Consider the following 19,061-nt stretch of genomic DNA (forward strand, 5'->3'; position numbering starts at 1 on the left):
ATCATAGGTATCATACACACACACATTATTTCTTGAATAAAAATGTATTTGGAATAGAAACTGTTTAGGTTACGTTGCTAGTTAGGTAAGTCCTGCTGTAGCTGCCAACTTTACTTATGAAAGACTGCCACACCTAACAGAGCATACGCTTTCAGAAATGTTATTCATCAGTGGTGACCTGCTGCAGATTTGAGCGGACCGGCTCCACCTTGGGTTGAGTCACTGGATAAAGAACATTGAAATAGTTAATGTTTTAAAATGCTGACAAAAGTAGTTCTAAAGGGCAAGGCAGTATGCTGTCTGAAATGATAACGAGTAGCAGGATAAGAAAAACCTGATAACTGAGGTAAGAAGTCTTGTTGTGATTTAAAAATTAGGCTGAGGAAATCAACAAGTACCTTTCAGGACTATGTTGCATGTGAGAAATGCATTGTGCTGGGCAATGTGCTTAAGGAACTCATCAGTATGAATGAATGGAGAAAGAAGATGTGAGATATAGATACATATATATATATTCCATTATATATGTAACAGAATACTACTCAGCCACAAAAAAGAATGGCATAATGCCATTTGCAGAAACATGGATGGAACTAGAGATTATCATACTAAGTGAAGTAAGCCAAAGACAAATATCTTATGATATCACTAATATATGGAGTCTAAAGATGCAAATGAACTTATTTACAAAATAGACTCACAGACATAGAGAACAGACTTATGGTTACAAAAGGGGAAAGGGAAAGGAGGAATAAATGAGGAGTTTGGGATTAACAGGGCTTCCCTTGTGGCTCAGATGGTAAAGAATACGCCTGCAGTGTGGGAGATCTGGGTTCAATCCCTGGGTTGGGAAGATCCCCTGGAGAAGGGAAAGGCTACCCACTCCAGTATTCTGGCCTGGAGAATTCCACGGACTGTATAGACCATGGGGTCGCAAACAGTCAGACACGACTGAGCAACTTAATCCCACTTTCAGTTTGGGATTAACACATATACACTACTGTACACAAGATGGATAATAAGGACCTAATGTATAGCACAGGGAACAATATTCAATATCTTGTAATAATTTATAATGGAAAAGAATCTGAAAAAACATATGTCTATAATGGAATTGCTTTTTAAAACTGGCATATAATTGCTTCACAATGCTGTTAGCTTCTGCTGTATAAAAGCATGCATTATCCATATGTATACGTGTATCCCCCCCTCTCGAGCCTCCTTCCCACGCACCCCCATCCCGCCCCTTTAGGTCACCACAGAGCACTGAGCTGAGCCCCCCCGGGCCATTCAGCATCTTCCCACTAGCCATCTGTTTCACACACAGTAGTGTTACCTATTAACTGAAACATTTTAAATCAACTATACTTCAATTTAAAAAGAAAAGAAAAAATTAGTCATCGATATTTCACACAGGCAGTGGCCAGGACCTGTGCTCACAGGGTAGCTCTCTGACTTGGACAGCCCCCTCTCTGCCCTACCAGCCTACCTGCGCCCTCCTTTCCTTGGTCATGGAATAAGGCAGCAGCAATAGCGGCCTATCCATAAAAACATCTACTTCCTGCAGTGAAAGTCACAGGCTATGTCACAAAGAAAGGACAGGTGACAGAGCAACCTGCATTTATGGATTGCTGAGCCACAGCAGTGCTTATGTTTCAAAATCAATTAAAAATCCTACACTGCGCACATGCATCCTTACAAACCAAAAATGGATCTTGAGTCTCACGACGTTTGTTCCGTTCTTAAGTTTCATTCCCTCTCCTATAGCTTAAGGTAAACCAGATGTGATTACCACCATCCATGAGCTTAGCTGATGCATTAAAGCATTTCCTTAGTTCGGCATTAAAATCACAGCCTTAAATATGTTCCTTTGGGCTGTTTTCCAAAATACATGCTTGGCAAATACATTCCAGAAATGCTATATGGTTTTCCTTTTTCTACTGTCCACGTAAAGAATATTTACCTCAAACTCCTGTCCAATACCACAAAGGACATCTTTCACAATCTATTTGAAATAGACTTTGTAAGTATTCATGTTTTCACATAAATGCTGAGTTCTGCAGTCATTATGTAATGCCAACAAGCAGAGAGGCACATGGTATGACAGTAATGGTACATTGTTACTTCTCCATAAGATACAAGTATTCATCCAAATATTCGGATTATATGGTTACACCCTGAGTAAGTGGGTATTTCTTTTAAAAGCATCCAGATGTTGTTGGTGGTAAGGAAAGCATATTTAGATGTCTTTAGGTCAGAATAGGCTGAACTGTCAATGAATTGTCTTCAAGTATCTGCACACTGGGTTGGGGGAATATCCCCTGGAGAAGAAAATGGCAACCCACTCCAGTGTTCTTGCCTGGAGAATCCCATGGACAGAGGAGCCTGGTGGGCTATAGTCCATGGGGTCACAAAAGAATCAGACACAACTTAGTTACTAAAACAATGAAATGACAAATCTGCATGCTTATTTCAAAGAAGACACTAAGAAATGAGTTCTAAATAGAACCACTAATAGAATAAAAGATATGGCTGAAAGAAGAAATGGCCTGGTAATTCATGTATGTTCATTGGCCTGTGGTTTCTAGTTCACATGAAAGGCAAGCTTGGGAGAGCCATATTTCCTATTCCATGATCATGTGAGAGAATTTGATCTGCTTCCTTTGACACACCAACGTTGCATAAGGCCAAACTGTATTGGAAACTTTGGAGGAAAAATCTATTTGTAAATGAGATTGATAACATCAGTGAATACCTAAACAATCTCTGTTTAACACAAGACTTCGGATTCTGGTGATAGCAGCATAAACCCTAAGGTCCCTGTGCATGAGAAAATGAAGACAGGACTCCTTTGGGGGGGTCGCCTTTCAGGGGATGCGTCCTGCGGGTGAGTCCGTGTGCATGCACGCTTGGTCATGTCTGACTCTTTGGGACGCATGGACTGTAACCTTCCAGGCTCCTCTGTCCACGGGACTTCCCAGGTAAGAATACTGGAGTGGGTTGCCATTTCCTACTCCAGGGGATCTTCCCAACCGGGGAATCAAACCTGTGTCTCCTGCATTGGCAGGTGGATTCTTTACCAACTGCGTCACCTGGGAAGCCCTGCCAGCCGCCTGTTGTTAAGAAATACTGAACTACAAGGAGCTCAGACTCAAATGCCAGCTTCCATTTGTGTTCACCTTAAAGTTGTTCTGAATTTCTAAATGTTTTCCTGTGAGTTATGCAACCATGAGACAACTAGAATCACTGCTTCGAACAAAGTGTTAGTACCCTTTCCAGAGACGTAAAAGCCTGGATTCAAAATCTCTCAGTTTCGCAAAGGAAACCGCTACAAGTTTAACCGTCCTCACCACCAGCCTGTGACCGGCCACTCTCAGCCTCTCAAGTACTCATCCGTGAGCAACAAGGAATTTCCAAGGTGAAGGAGGCTCCGAAGGCCCCGAGGTAGTTCTCCTCAGAAGCACAGAGCTATTTTTAATTAGTAGAAGAGGCGCCACAGTTAGGCCCTGGAGCAAAGAGAGTGGTTCCGCAATTTTCCAAAAGCAGGGAGAGCAGGCAGATCAGAGGCATCCACTTCCTCTCCTTGGGCAGGAGGCTGGCAGGCTGATAACATCAATTAGCTGAGAGAGGCGGCAGGAACCAGTTAAATGGTGGCCTAGAAGCCCCCTCCTCCCACCTGACAGGTGCGCCCTCCCCTGAAGCCAGGGGCCAAGGCCAGGGCCAGGGTGGTGCCGGTGAGCCTGCCAACTTCCCATCCTACTGATGGAGTTTTTTCTAAACCTCGGTACCAGCTGTACTTAAAATTCTAATTACATAATTTAAATAAATACTACATAAAGCAAAGAAATATTAGTGGAAAAGAAGAGGAGTTCCTGTCTCCATCTAAACCATGTTGAAAACCTTGGGAAAACTCAATAATACTTAAACGGGGAGGGACTGAGGACTGTTTTTTAAGTGCTCTAGAAATTTCCAGCCCTCTTTAAAGAAACACAAACTGGAAATTTGTTGATGATGCATAATTGGTGAGGCTTCTGCAAGAAAAGCCATGGGGAAAGCCAGTCAGGAAAACCTGTACAAACATGTGCAAAGCCTCGGTCTTATAAGTAGTAAATAATTAGTAGATAAACTTTAGAAAAATATTTAAATGCACTTATATCATTTTTTACAATTCTCTGGCTTTTAAATTAATCAGTCAATTACCAATCCCCATGGCAACCTAATTGCTTCTACTGCTCTCCTCTTGGGGTAAGAGGTTGGGTTTGCAACACGAAATGCTAAATTGTAGAAAGGGTGGAATTTCTCTTCATGCCCAAGTTTTCTGCTTTCTCCTCAAAGGCCTTAGACAGAAAGAGAAAAAGCAGCTAATGATTAAGTGAGCATTCCAGCCTGGGGGTTGTCTCACAAATTTCAAGTTAGATGAGCTACCAAGAGGACATGTCCATTAACAAGTGAAAGGATAAAGAAGTTGTACAAATATACAATGGACTGTTACATAAAAAAGAATGCATCTGAGTCTGTTCTAGTGAGGTGGATGCTATAGCCTGTTATACAAGGTAAGTCAAAAGAGAAAGACAAATATTGTATATTAATGCATATGTATGAGATCTACAAAGATGGTACTGCTGAACCTATCTGCAGGGCAGGAATAAGGACACAGACATAGAGCACACACTTGACACGGTGGAGGCAGGAGAGGGTGGGACGAGCTCAGGGGCAGCACTGAAATATATACATTACCATATGTAAGGTGGGTAGCCAGTGGAAAGTTGGTGCATCACGGGGAGCTCAACCCAGTGCTCTGGGACAACTTAGAGGGGTGGGATGGGGTGGGGGGTGGGAGGGAGGTTCAAAGAGGGAGGAGACATATGTATACTTACGGCTGATTCATGGTGATGTACGGCAGAAACCATACAATGCTTTACAACATTGTAAAGCAATTATCCTCCAATTAAAAATACAAATGAAAAAAAAAAGAAAGGCATGTAGTTCAGGCCCTGCTCTTTTTACCCTGCTTCACTGGTGAGGCTGCTGCCCTGCTGAGAGCTCAGGGGAGCCAGGAAGTGATGGGGAAGAGAGAAAAGCAAACCTGCATCTGCCAGGACTGGAAAATAAGCCCTTCAACCACTACAGATGTTTCTAGAATTATAAATCAGTTTAAGATGGTGAGGACACACTTCTTCACCACATATTAGTTTTTTCAGCTTTCCTGTCATGTGAAATGGAATAAAATGAAATTGGGAGACATTGGCATTTTTGGAGACCTATATAATAACTAAAGGGCTTCCCTGGTGGGTTAAATGGTAAGGAATCCACTGCAATGCAAGAGACCTGGGTTCAATCCGTGGGTTGGGAAGATCCTCTGGAGAAGGGCATGGCAACCCATTCCAGGTTTCTTGCCTGGGAAATCGCATGGACAGAGGAGCCTGGCAGCCTACAGTCCATGGTGTCACAAAGAGTCGGCTACAACTTGGAGACGAAACCACAACCACAACGATAATAAGAAAAACTGTAAGTTAACTGGACTTCAATCACAAAGCAGAAACTAAAAACATAAAGTCACCCTGTATCCTAGTGCTAATTCCCTTCACTGCAGACATCTTAACACCCTGGCTATTCCAATCCTGCGTGAGATGCTCAAAGCTGCTGGGCCTTTTTTCGCCTCTTTGAGCAGCTCCTGGCTGGGAAAGGAAGCAGGTGGAGGCAAAAGGCAGGGAGAGTGATGCTGTCCAGGGGAACTCGGCGGGACTGAAGCCCACTTTGTAGTAAAAACAGAAAGCACCCCAGCAGGACAGGCTGCAGACAGGAAAGAGAGAATTACGCAGGTATAATGGCCAGAACAGCAAGTACAAAAGAGCAACTTCAGAGTGGAGGAAGCTGGCTCACTGATTTCCCCAGCTTCTGTCTGGTCCCCATGTAATTTCTGTAATGTCTATAAAGCAGGGCCAACAGCAGCTGATTGTTTCCAGAGGCTGAGGCAACGCTTGCCGGAGAGCTGTAATGAAGCTGAAAAAGAAGAGGGCTCTTACCATTGACGAAGTGCAAGTGAAAATTGGCCCTTCGCCCTGCGGCCAGCTTCCTAGGTAACAAAGCCCACAGCACATTACTATGCCTTAATGGGCCCAGTTGTAAAATGGGAGAAATGGTGCTGAGAAGCCCGGTGGGACCCTAAACACAGCAAAATCTCTAATTAATGACAAAGCGCTTGTGAGAACCAGTGCAACCAAAATGCTTGTACCCACGTGGGGCAGATAAGCACAGGGAAGGTTTGAAAACCCATCTCCCTGCGGACCTCCAGGAGAAGTCGGCAATTTTTCATGGAAGATTTAGGTTAGAAAGTAATTGACTGCCTTCAGGGCACCAGGTTTCAAGAGAGAAACCAGTGCGGGGTGGCCAGACCCAGCAGGGAGTTCCAGAGCAAAAGCATCTCAGTGCTGCAAAGCAAACAGACACCACGGCCTCAGGACAAATACACGGGGAACCAGAATCCAATGAGCCCCTGGAAACCACGGCAGGAAAACAAAAGCACCTTCCTCTGAATGCGATCCTTGGTTATTGTTCACACTTTCAGTAGCTCAGAATCCTTCACCCCAATACAAACAAGACTGTCCCTTTACTAAATCTTTCTTTACTTGAAAATCTTCCACTGATTGATTGCTCTCTTTTCTGTTTCTTAATAAAAGAAGCAGGGTATACTACTTTAAAAAGGTCTTAAGAGATTCTTGTGACTGCCATAAAGAGTGATGAACACACACACAATTATGAGTTAAGCTTGTACTATGTATGTATCAGGGCTTCCCTCAGATGGTAAAGAATTTGCTTGCAATGCAGGAGACACAGGTTCAATCCCTGGGTCAGGAAGATCCTGTGGAGAAGGAAATGGCTGCCCACTCCAGTATTCTTGCCTGGAGAATCCCATGGACAGAGGAGCCTGGTGGGCTAGAGTCCATGGGCTTGCAAAGAGTCAGACATGGTTTAGCAACTAAACTGCCAGCACCATGTACGTATCACTCACTTTTAGATGCATTCTTTTATTTAAATCTCCACAATCTTCCTCCATGAGATATTTTTCATTGTCCCCATTTTTTTTTTTTTAATAGAGGAGGAAACGCAGTCTGTATACAGCCCAGCGGCCTCAGCTCTGCTCATCTGCCTTCTGATAGCCTTGAGACAAACGCCACCAAATAGAACAGCTAGAGCCTCACTTTTAAAATAGGGAGAGATTATTTTTAAAATTACAGTCACTTTTGTAACATGACATGCAGTAAAAATTTTGGCGTAAAATTATAAATTTAGACATAGGCACTCAGTTATGTAGAGACTTCCCAGGTGGCGCAAGTGGTAAAGGGCTGCCTGCCACTGCAGGAGATGGAAGAGATGCAGTTCGATCCCTATGTTGGGAAGATCCCCTGGAGGAAGGCGTGGAAACCCACTCCAGTATGCTTGCCTGGAGAATCCCATGGACAGAGGAGTCTGGAGGGCTACAGCCCATAGCACTGCAGAGTCAGACATGACGGATGTGACTTAGCATGTACCCGCGCACACCACTACACAGCCACCACTACAGTCAAGATACAGAGTATTTCTCTCACTACCACCCCACCCACAACGCTTTCATGCTGCCGTCTGTGACAGGTGCCCCGCCCCCCCACCCCCCCCCAGCCCCTCATCCCCACCCCTCCGCACCAGTACCCGGCAACAACTGATCCGTTTTCTGTTTCTATAGTTCTGTCCTTTCCAGAGAGGAAGCTCAAGAGTTCCAAAGATGCCCACCTTCCTCTCTGACTAATCCCCAGAAAGCAATGCAGGGACAGTACATGGAACATGAAGGACACAGAACTGGAGATGACCAGGCAGTGTGCCCCTTGCATTGGAATATTCTTTGAAGCTGGCCCACTGAGACAGGCAAGTTTTCAACAATGCACCAGAAGAGAGGCAGCCAGGCTTTTCGGGGGATTCCACCTGCAGGGCCTCAGCTAACAAAGGGGTTGAGATTATCCACAGCTCGGTGTAGAGGCTCATTGTATGAGGCCAGCAGGATTCCAGAGAGGGACAACAGCTTGCTTTCTCATAAGGTTGTTCAATGAAAATATATGATCGAGTATCAATTTTCTAAGCAAGTCTGGAAGGCGTTGACTGTAAGCACAGATCATCAGAGGGTGTGTGCTCTCAAAGACCAGGGTCCTGCAGACACCACGGGGGTGGGGTGCCCACATGGACGTGTTCCCTGGTGAGTAGTGGCAACGACCCAGGGAGGGGGCACATCTAATGCCGTGAGACATGGACGTGGAATGACATGTTCCTCCAGACTTGGGTGTGCGTGCTTGGTCGCTCAGTTGTGTCTGACTCTTTGTGACCCCATGGACTGCAGCTTGCCGGCTCCTTTGCCCATGGAATTTTCCAGGCAAGAATACTGGAGTGGATTGTCATTTCTTCCTCCTGGGGATCTTCCCCACCCAGGAATCGAACCCACATCTCTTGTGTCTCCTGCACTGGCCGGCAGATTCTTTACCACCACACCACCTGGGAAGGCCCCCCTCCAGCTTCACCAAGGTTTTATTTTCTTTTACTATTCAAAACACCTGGGAATCTGGCCAGAAAAGTGCTCTGAAGCCTCCTGTCATGGCACTGAAACTGGAAAGAAATTCCTAGAGTCCTTTTGTTGAAAGGATCTTATTAAGGCTAGAAGGGAAAGTGAGCAAGGGGAAGGGAGAGAAAGGAGAGATGAAGCACGGAGGGGAGGGGTGGGGAACTCAGATCTCTGTGAATCTAGGTCAGCCCTGGAGTAAAACAATGAATAAATCTACACTTTAATTTTTAATGCATATATCACAGGCCATATTTTAGGTATTTTAAATGAAAAGAGCCAATTCTAACATTCATTACGATCTTGCTTTGGCAAAAACAGTTAATGGAATATATACATATATTTGTTTGATTCTAATGAATAAATATTGTAGAATATATATTCTAAATATAGAATTAAATATCATAGATGACATATATAATATGTATACAGACAACAGCTGCATGTTATATATTACATATAGAGTGTGGGCTATATATATACAGTAATTATATATTAGTTTATATATTCTGACTAGAGCCATGAAATTAGAATAAAAATAGAACTAAATTTGCCAAAAGCTTTTTTTTTCATTCTCCTATATATTAAACAACTTCCATAAAAATTCTGCATCATTTTGAAATCATGTTCAGGAGCTGTTAAAACTTTAAAGAGTTTGGGTGGGTCAGTGGGAAGCCCACCCAGTATTTACTGCTCTGACTTGGAGTGTGGTCCCAAAGCCCCCCCTCAGAGTAAGAATACTTAATCTTATGAGGATGGACAGACCTCTTTCTGTTCACTGCTAGCACTGTGAGGAGAGGGAGTCAGGTGCACCATCCACTCTTCAAAGGCGTGCAAAGGGGTCTTCCTTTCCTCTTCAGGGTGGGACCTCAGGGGGGTGGCCAGAGCCACTGTATAAGCACCTCCCCCTAAGTCATCCATCTGTCTCTCATCTGCAAACAGGCTGCCCCTGGCCTCCTGGAGCTGCAAGCTCTGGATAAGCAACCGACAAGCTTCCAAGTCAGCTTCCCACACTTTTCCAAGCAGCGGACACTTGCAGCTATAAGGCAGAGGAGAAACAAAGGCATGAAGATTAATTCAGTGCTGCTTTCATCATATCAAATCAATAGCTTTTCCACTGGCTAAAAAGTTAGAATGAACAAATCACTTTTACATAATGATGGATTATTTCAACCAGAAGATTCAGAGGGGCCAAATTTGTATACCATCGAGTAACAGTGAAATAAGTATAGTCCTTCTTAGCTACTTGGTCTGTTAGGATATCCAAGATCCTAAATATTTTTCAAGACTCAGTGGTTCAATACAACAACCCTTCTCACGTTTGTTCTCTTGTCTTGCTGCCTTCATTTGAGTCCCTAGACTTGCCCAACTCCCCCAGGGCAGGTATTTTTTCATGTGCTACTTCATCTGCCTAGATGGTCCCTCCCCACCTTTTCCCCTTACTGACCCACGTTCATCCAGGTAACATAAATGAGTGAAGCAGTCCAAGGGTAATATAAGCCATAACAACAGATATTCAGCCTCAGTAACAGAATGCAGTAAGAGAAAGGTGAACTCTTGCTAGTAGGAGGGACATACCCCTTTTCAGGGAGCCCTTTCATCAGCTCAGACCAGCTAAAGCTATGAGGAATGTAGACTCAATGTTCACAAAAATGTTGATTTTAATGGAAAGCCAAAAGCCCAAAATTTTAAATTTTTCATCATCCATTCAGCTTCAGACTAAACACTTTCTATGCAACTATCTTTCATTTATTAATCCTTCCTTCTACTGTGTCTAATCTGTTATTCAATTTATTTCTTGTGTTCTAAATTTTGGTTACTTCATCAGTTCTATAATTTCTGTTGACTATCTTTTTTTTACATTTCAGTTCTTTTCTGAAATTATCCACCATGTCCTCTATCTTCCTAAATATATGGATCATCATTATTTTAAAGCCTGTAACTATAAATGATGAATCCAAAAAGTAAGTAAGAAAAAATGAGACAGAAGCTATATATTAGAAGAGCTATTGATGAGAATTTTCAGGTAATTGACAAGGGACATCAAACTACACATTCAGATACAATCTCAAAGAAGGGAAAGCAAACTTAAAAACACACCCAAGTTCATCTTAGTGAAACTTCTGAACAAAGACAGATCAAATCTCTTAAAAACAGCTAGAGGGAAAAAAAAGACATTCACTTCAAGGAAGCAATAATATGGGTGACAGAAATGGTGTATGCCAGGAGGTAATAAAGCAACATCTTAAAAATAGTGGGAAAAAGGTAACATCCTATAAATTATATAATTATTTTAATTTCATTCAAAAATAAAAGTTAAAAAAGGTATCTTCAAATAAATAAAAATGGAAAGAATTCCTTTCAGTATACGCACAGTAAAGGAAATGATCCCAGCTGGGAGCAAGGACATGCATTATTGTTGTTATTTAGTCACTAAGTCATGCCCAGCTCTTTTGTGACCCCATGGGACTATAGCCTGCCAGGCTCCTCTACCCATGGGATTTTCCAGGCAAGAATACTGGAGTGGGTTGCCATTTTCTTCTCCAGGGGATCTTCCCAATCCAGGGATTCAGCCCACATCTTCTGCATTAGCTGATGATTCTTTTTTTTTTAATTTATTTTAATTGGAGGCTAATTACTTTACAATATTGTGGTGGTTTTTGCCATACATTCACATGAATCAGGCATAGGTGTTCATCTGTTCCCCATCTTGACCCTCCTTCCCACCTCCCTCCCCATCCCATCCCTCACGGTCATCCCAGTGCACCAGCCCCGAGCGCCCTGTCTCATACATCGAACCTGGACTGGCGATCTGTTTCACATATGAAATTTCACACGTTTCAATGCTATTCTCTCAAATCATCCCACCCTCGCCTTCTCCCACAGAGTCCAAAAGTCTGTTCTTTACAACTGTTTCTCTTTTGTTGTCTCTCACATAGGGTCATTATTAATATACTGTACTGGTGTTTTTCTTTCTGACTTACTTTGCTCTGTATAATAGGCTCCAGTTTCATCCACCTCATTATATGGGATTCAGTGAAAGCAATGCTAAGGGGAAGCTTCATAGCAATACAAGCCTACCTCAAGAAACAGGAGAGAAATCAAACAAATAACCTCTACACCTAAAGCAACTAGAAAAATAAGAAATGAAGCACCCCAGGGTTAGTAGAAGAAAAGAAATCATAAAAATTAGGGCAGAAATAAATGCAAAAAAAAACAAAGGAGACTATAGCAAAAATCAACACAACTAAAAGCAGGGTCTTTGACAAGATAAATAAAACAGACAAACTATTAGCCAGACTCATCAAGAAAGAAAGGGAGAAGAATCAAATCAACAAAATTAGAAATGAAAATGGAGAAATCACAACAGACAACACAGAAATACATAGGATCATAAGAGACTACTATCAGCAATATATGCCAATACAAAGGACAACTTGGAAGAAATGGACAAATTCTTAGAAAAGTATAACTTTCCAAAATTGAAGCAGGAAGAAATAGAAAATCTTAACAGATCTATCACAAGCACAGAAATCAATCAGAAATCTTCCAACAAACAAAAGCCCAGGACCAGATGCCTTCACAGCTGAATTCTCCCAAAAATTTAGAGAAGAGCTAACACCTATCCTACGCAAACTCTTCCAGAAAATTGCAGAGGAAGGTAAACTTCCAAACTCATTCTATGAGGCCACCATCACCCTAATACCAAAACCAGACAGATAGCTGGTGATTCTTTATCACTGAGACACCTAGAAAGCCCAAGGATATGCATAAAGGAATGAAAAACAATGGAAAAGTAAATATGTAGCTAAATTTAAGTGACTGTTGATATAAAAAAACAGCAATAATTTCTTTTGTGATCTAAAGTATATGAAGACTTAAAATACATGACCAAAGAGGGAATGAGAGGCATTAAAATAGTTTCAGGTCCTTGTGTTTCCAGAAAGTAGTAAAGTGCTCAATGTACTAAATTTTAAAAACTCATGGATTCATACTGAACTCCTTATGGTAATTAAAAATCAGAGAGATTTAAAGAATGTATAACTAACAAGCCAATATGTGAGTGTTTTAAAATTAAAATATGCTTAAGTATTGGTTTAATGAAAGCAATAAGGACAGGAATGAATGTGATATAGATAGGGAAAATGGCAAAATAGAACTATTTATCCCTAATATATTAGGAATTACATTAAATATAAATAGATAAATACTGTATTTAAAAGTCAAAGGTTTTATACTAAAATAAAAAAAAGCAAAATCCAATTCCATGTTGCTTATAAGACACATACATCTTTAAATATAAGGATACAAACAGACTGCAGGCAAAAGAATGGAAATATGTCATGAAGGCATAAGAAATACAGTGTAATGGGTAAAGGACAGCCTGTTCAATATACTCATGTCAAGTGGATTAATAGTACTATAAGAGTGGGCTTCCCAGGTGGCGCTAGTGGTAAAAGAACCTGCCTGTCAATGCAGGAGATGTTAAGAGACCTGGGTTCAGTTCCTGAGTTGGGAAGATCACCTAGGGGAGGGCATGACAACCCACTCCAGTGTTCTTTTTCCCGGAGAATCCCAAGGACAGAGGAGTCTGGCAGGCTACAGTTCATAGTGTCTCAAAGAAGTGGACACAACTGAAGCAACTTAGCATGCACACACTATAGGGGAAAAAAAAAAAAATCAAATTCATGATTATTGGCTCACACCAAGCAAACATCAATTTCAGGTGGATTACGGATCAACATGTGAAAAAGAAAACTTCCAGAAAATAATTCAGGCATATCTTGCTCTACTATGCTTCATTTTATGTCACTTCACAGATTGTGCTTTTTTTTTTTTTTCAAATTGAAGGTTTATGGCAACCCTGCATCAAGCAAGTCCATCAGCACCATTATTTTTTCTTTTTAAAAAAAAATTTATTTCTTTTTAATTGAAGGATAATTGCTTCACAGAATTTGGTTGTTTTCTGTCAAACACCAACAAGAATAAGCCATAGGTACACCCATGTCCCCTCCCTCCTAACCCTCCCTCCCATCTCCCTCCCCATCCCACCCCCTGGGTTGATACAGAGCCCCTGTTTGAGTTCCCTCAACAGCAAATTCCCATTGGCTATCTATTTTACGTAAGGTATTGTAAGTTTCTATATTCTCTCCATACATCTTACCCTCTCCCTCCCCAAATCCCACTGTGTCCATTAGTCTGTTCTCTAGGTTTGTTTCTCCACTGCCACCATGCTAATAAACTCATCAGTACTATCTTTCTAGATTCCATATATATGCATTAGATTACAATATTTATATTTCTCTTTCTGACTTACTTCACTCTGTATGATAGGCTCTAGTTTCATCTACCTCATTAAAACAGACTCAAATGTGTTCCTTTTTTATGGCTGAGTAATATTCCAATATATATATATATATATGTATATATATATATGTATATGTGTATATATATATATATATATACACATACATACACACACACATACCACAGCTTCTTTATCCACTCATCTGTCGAAGGACATCTAGGTTGTTTCCATGTTTTAGCTAATTATAAATAGAGTTGCAATGAACATTGGGGTACATGTGTCTTTTCCAATTTTTATTTCCTCAGGGTATATGCCTAGTAATGGGATTGCTGGGTCATATAGTGGTTTTATTCCTAGTGGTTTTTTTTTTTTTTAAGGAGTCTCTCAGAGATATTGCAGGTTTGGTTCTAGACCATGACAGTAAACCCGCAATGTCTCTGAGCTATGTCTGAATAGGATAATATCTTTATGACTTTGCAGTAAACAAAGATCTCTCAAACTGGATATAAAAAGTACTAACTATAAAGAAAACAAGTAATAAATTTGACTACAAATATTAAGAATTTACATTCATCAAAAAACAAAAGCATTGAGAGAATGAAATGATAAGCCACAAAGTGGAAGAAGTTATTTGTAATACATGCAACCAACAAAAAACTGCTTCCTGACTATAAACAGGACTCCCACCAAACAAGAAAGAGACAGACAACCCAATTTGGGTCAAAGACTGGAAAAGATATTTCACAAAAGAGGGGATCTAAATGGCCAATGAGTACTTTATGAAAAGATGCGCAACAGCATCAATCATGGGGAAAATGCACACTAACCTGCAGAGTGAGGCCCAGCTGGGAGAATCAGACACGGCTGCACGCACACGCATGTGACACCTGGAACCCCACAAAGATGACCAGGCCTCTCCTACACGGCTGTTGGGAGTGCGCATGAAGGCAGTGCCTTTGAAAGCTCGTTGACAGATGTGCTAATGATGAAAATACATCAGTCACATGACCCAGCACCACAACTCTCAGGAATACGTGCGTTTCAAGAGTATATACTTAGGACTTCAGTTAATTCACAGTAGTCATTTTCTACAGTCACCATGAGCACTGAACTGGCAGATGGCGAAACATTGCTCTCAGAGGAAATGCAGGGCTAGCTTCCTGTCAGCCTTTGGTTAGAACATTATCATGGGCTTCCCAGGTGGCTCAGTGGGTAAAGAATCTGCCTGCAACACAGGAGACCCAGGAGACATGGGTTCAATTCCTGGGTCAGGAAGATCCCCTGGTAGAGAGCACAGCGACCCACTCCAGTATTCTTGCCTGGAGAATCCCATGCACAAGAGGAGCCTGCTGGGCTACAGTCCATAATCACAAAGAATCAGACACAACTGAGCACCCTTGCATGATCAAGGTATAATCTTGTTTTATGTGTGTTCCTGTTTTAAAAATCCTTACTTAATATATAGTGTTGATTCATTAACACTAGTCCCATACACAGCACTATAACTCATGCCCAAGCAAAGCTCACCAAACACATATGCTCTCTGTAAGGCACATTATAGTTTTCTTGCCTTGAGGAGCATCAGACAGCACTTCATCACTATGCTGTGGAGGGAGCCATTTGAACAGTAAAATCACCAGGAAAAAGCACAAAGATGTAAAAAACATGGCACAAAAGAGTCAGCAAAAAGGACATGTCTCTACAGCATGACAGCTGTGACCAGGAAACAGAGCACTACCTTACTCAGCCTCAGCGGGGGCTGTGCACATCAAGTGACTCAGATTTTTAGCCACTCTGGGCATGTCCTTCAATAACAGGGAGAACTCTGCAGGTATCGATTTGGGGGTTACAAGCTAGTTTTCTTAAGTAGACAAACTCACAAATTCAAAATCCACTAATAATGAAGACAAACTGTATGTATGATCAGACAACATTATTTGTAACAGCCAAAACCTGGGAGGGAAAACAGATGTCCATAAATAGAAGAATGGATTAATCGTGGAATGTCCAGTCATTGGAATTTTTGCAAAGAAGATGAACAAATTAGTACAATCTGCAAGAATATGGATGAATCTCAAAAACATAAGGTTAGACAAAAAGGCAAAGAGAAGGTACTATGACTCTATTTATTTTATATTTTTAAATATGAAAAATTAATCCATGGTATTAGACATCAAGATAGTGGCTTCTTTGGGGAGAAGAGGAGTAAGGACAGGGAGAGGCATCAGGAGGCCTGCTGGTGTGTTAGAAGTGTTTTATTTATCAATGGTGGTGGTGATGGGTATGTTCATTTTGTGAATATTCATCAAGCAGTATGTTCACAATGTGTGTAAGTTCTCATTGTGTTACATGCAGTCTAAAATAATAAAAAGAGGTGGTCCTGTAGTTAGGGATCCAAGCTTCTACTTCAGGGACAAGGTTCCATCCCTGGTCTGGGAACTAATAAGATCCCATGTGCTGCATGATGTATCCAAAAATTTTTTTAAAAGAGGTAAAATAATAAAAAGAGAGAGAAAAGACACAGATTTCCTGAGCCACATCCTGGATCAAGAGAGCAGGAATAGGGTCTGGTACACATGGGAAGAGATCATCCTTATTAGAAACACTGGACTCTATTTTCCAATTTCCTAATTGTAGCCAATCTGATACGTGACAAGTAGCATCTTGAAGTTGAGTTTCTCTACTACAGTCACTTATTAGACACTCAGATTTTCTCCTGTGAAATATCTCTTCTGATCCATTGCCAATTCATTCCTTTTCTAGGTTCCCCATCCTTCTAAGGTTTTCATTGAAAGTGTGAAAAGTGTCCGTCACTCAATTGTGTCCGACTCTTTGCAATGCCATGGACTGTAGCCTGCCAGGCTCCCCCGTCCCTGGAATTCTCCAGGCAAGAACACTGGAGTGGACTGCCCTTTTCTTCTCCAGGGGATCTTCCTGACCCAAGGATTGAACCTGGGTCTCCCAATTGCAGGCAAATTCTTTACTGACTGAGCCATGTTAAAGGAAGCATTTTATTGCCAGTTGAATATCTTTAATTTTTATAGTCTACTCAGTTTTCCTTTTTCTAGTGTCTAGTTTAACATTAACACTGCATCTTCTATAGAAATCAATCCACTTTCTCACAGGTTTCATATGCATTATGTTTGTTCATAAATTTTAAAATCACTCTACTCCATAGACATTTCTCCTTTTCATTCTGTATTTTATTTAAACATTTACCTCTTTTCTGACTAATCTTGTTCAGTGTTATCAGAGTCTTGCTAGCTTATTAACCTTTTCAAAGAACCCTTTGCTTTGTTCATCTTTGATACTGATTTTTGTTCTCTATTTTCTTGATTTCTGATGTTATCTTTATTTTTCTCTTTCTTTAGATTTATCATCTTTTTATTAGCTTCTGCTGTCAAATGCTTGTTTTATTTTTCTATTTTAATTTTCTAATAAAAGTATTTAAAGCTCTAAACTTTCATCTAATAACTTAATCACCTCCAATATTTTTGTTTTTTATTATAAAATGTTTACTTTTAAAATTATTAAATATTTTAAATATATAGAAAAACATGAAAAATTGTTTAAAAGACACTTGCACACCTACCATCAAACTTCCTGATTTTTCATATTTTTCTGTAATTGAATTTGACTTATTTCTAATTTGTAACATTATTGCCCCCCAAATTTTACCTATACTGCTATTTTTCCTAATATTATAATTATTACTCCAATTCTCTTTTAGTTCAATTTTTTCTTTTATCGCACTTTATGTTCAAGTTTTTTTTACATTTTTCTTTTTTTAAATTTATTTTTAACTGGAGGATAATTGTTTAACAATACTGTGTTGTCTTCTGCTGTACAACAACCTGAATCAGTCATAGGTATACATATGGCCCCTCCCTCATGAACCTCCCCCAGCCCCCCCACCACATCCCACCCATTTTTCTTTTTCCAGAAACATTCATTTGGCTGAATTTTTTAAAAATCCATTCTGGAATTTAATCTTTGGGATTGGTGGCCTTCACCACTGTCTTCAGAATTACTATAATTACTGTTTAATAATTGTGGCTGTTTTTCTGATTTGTTACAACCAAGATTCTTAATTTTTAAGTTTTATGTCTTTGTTCCTATCTTTCTTCTTCTTAATTCACATAAATGCATAAATCCTTTACCCAGTTTCTGACAATGTATAGTATAATATCACAACCAGGTAACTGCCATTAATGCAACCCTCTGATCTCATTCAGATATCCCCTCTTGTGTGTGTGTGTGTGTGTGTGTACATGTCTATAGTTCTATATAATTTTATCCCTTGGGCAAGTTCATTTATCCACCACCACATTCAAGGTACTGAGCATCCCAATACCCTTTGCTACCCTGTGCTACCCAATACCACATCACTACTTCCCACCTTGACTGCTATCTCTAGTGTCTGGAAACCACTACATCTGTTAGCCTTTCCAAATTTTATCACTTAAAAAATGTTGTATAGAAGGAATCATAAATTATGAAACTTTGTGATTGGCTTTTTTCATTCAACATAGTTCCCCGGAGATTCACATACCAACAGTTAGTTCATTTCTTTCTACTGCTGCGTAGTGTCCCACGCTGTCTGAACCAGTTTATTCAACTATTTACCCACTGAAGGACATCTGTGATGTTCTTCCCAGCTTGGGATTACTATACATAAAGCTCCTATGAACATTTGTGCACAGGTTTCTATGTGAAATTAAATGTTCATTTGTTGTCTGAGAGGCTCCTACTGGATCATAGAAGGAATGAGCCTGCCTGGCTCCCCCGTAGCAAACTTCCACTGCCCCTTCATTCTATTCTCATTCCACCTCAAAGGGGATACACTTGGACGGGTTCTGAGGCCATATTTTAGTTTTATATTTACTAAGACACATTTCATGTTTTATTTGTAAGTTCTCTATCTTATCAACAGTAAAATTTGCTAAAGTTTTTTTCAATTCTCACATAACTCACACTGCCCTCCTGAACTTATTGTTTGTATTGCTAAAATATTTCCTTGAAAGACATTTCAAAGAAAGTGTATTTTGTAAATCTTTTAAGGACCTACAGGTCTGAGAACATCTTCATTTCATACTCAAACTCTAAATAATGGTTAGGTTTAATATTCTGCCTTCTTGCCTTCTATGATGTTATTGAAAAGTCTGAGAT

General features: G+C 40.5%; 1 protein-coding gene across 2 annotated transcripts in view; it reads right to left on the reverse strand.

The window, feature by feature from the left end:
* The window catches only part of DISC1 (DISC1 scaffold protein), a 389,098-nt gene that overhangs the window by 21,328 nt on the left and 348,709 nt on the right, over nt 1-19,061 (reverse strand). For both annotated transcript variants that reach the window (XM_070471094.1, XM_070471092.1), the window contains exon 11: nt 9,350-9,623. In XM_070471094.1, coding sequence (XP_070327195.1) covers nt 9,350-9,623 — 274 coding nt within the window. The remainder of the gene's footprint in view (nt 1-9,349; nt 9,624-19,061) is intronic.

Source organism: Odocoileus virginianus, chromosome 7 (genome assembly GCF_023699985.2).
Source record: "Odocoileus virginianus isolate 20LAN1187 ecotype Illinois chromosome 7, Ovbor_1.2, whole genome shotgun sequence".
In the NCBI taxonomy this organism is placed as follows: domain Eukaryota; kingdom Metazoa; phylum Chordata; class Mammalia; order Artiodactyla; family Cervidae; genus Odocoileus; species Odocoileus virginianus.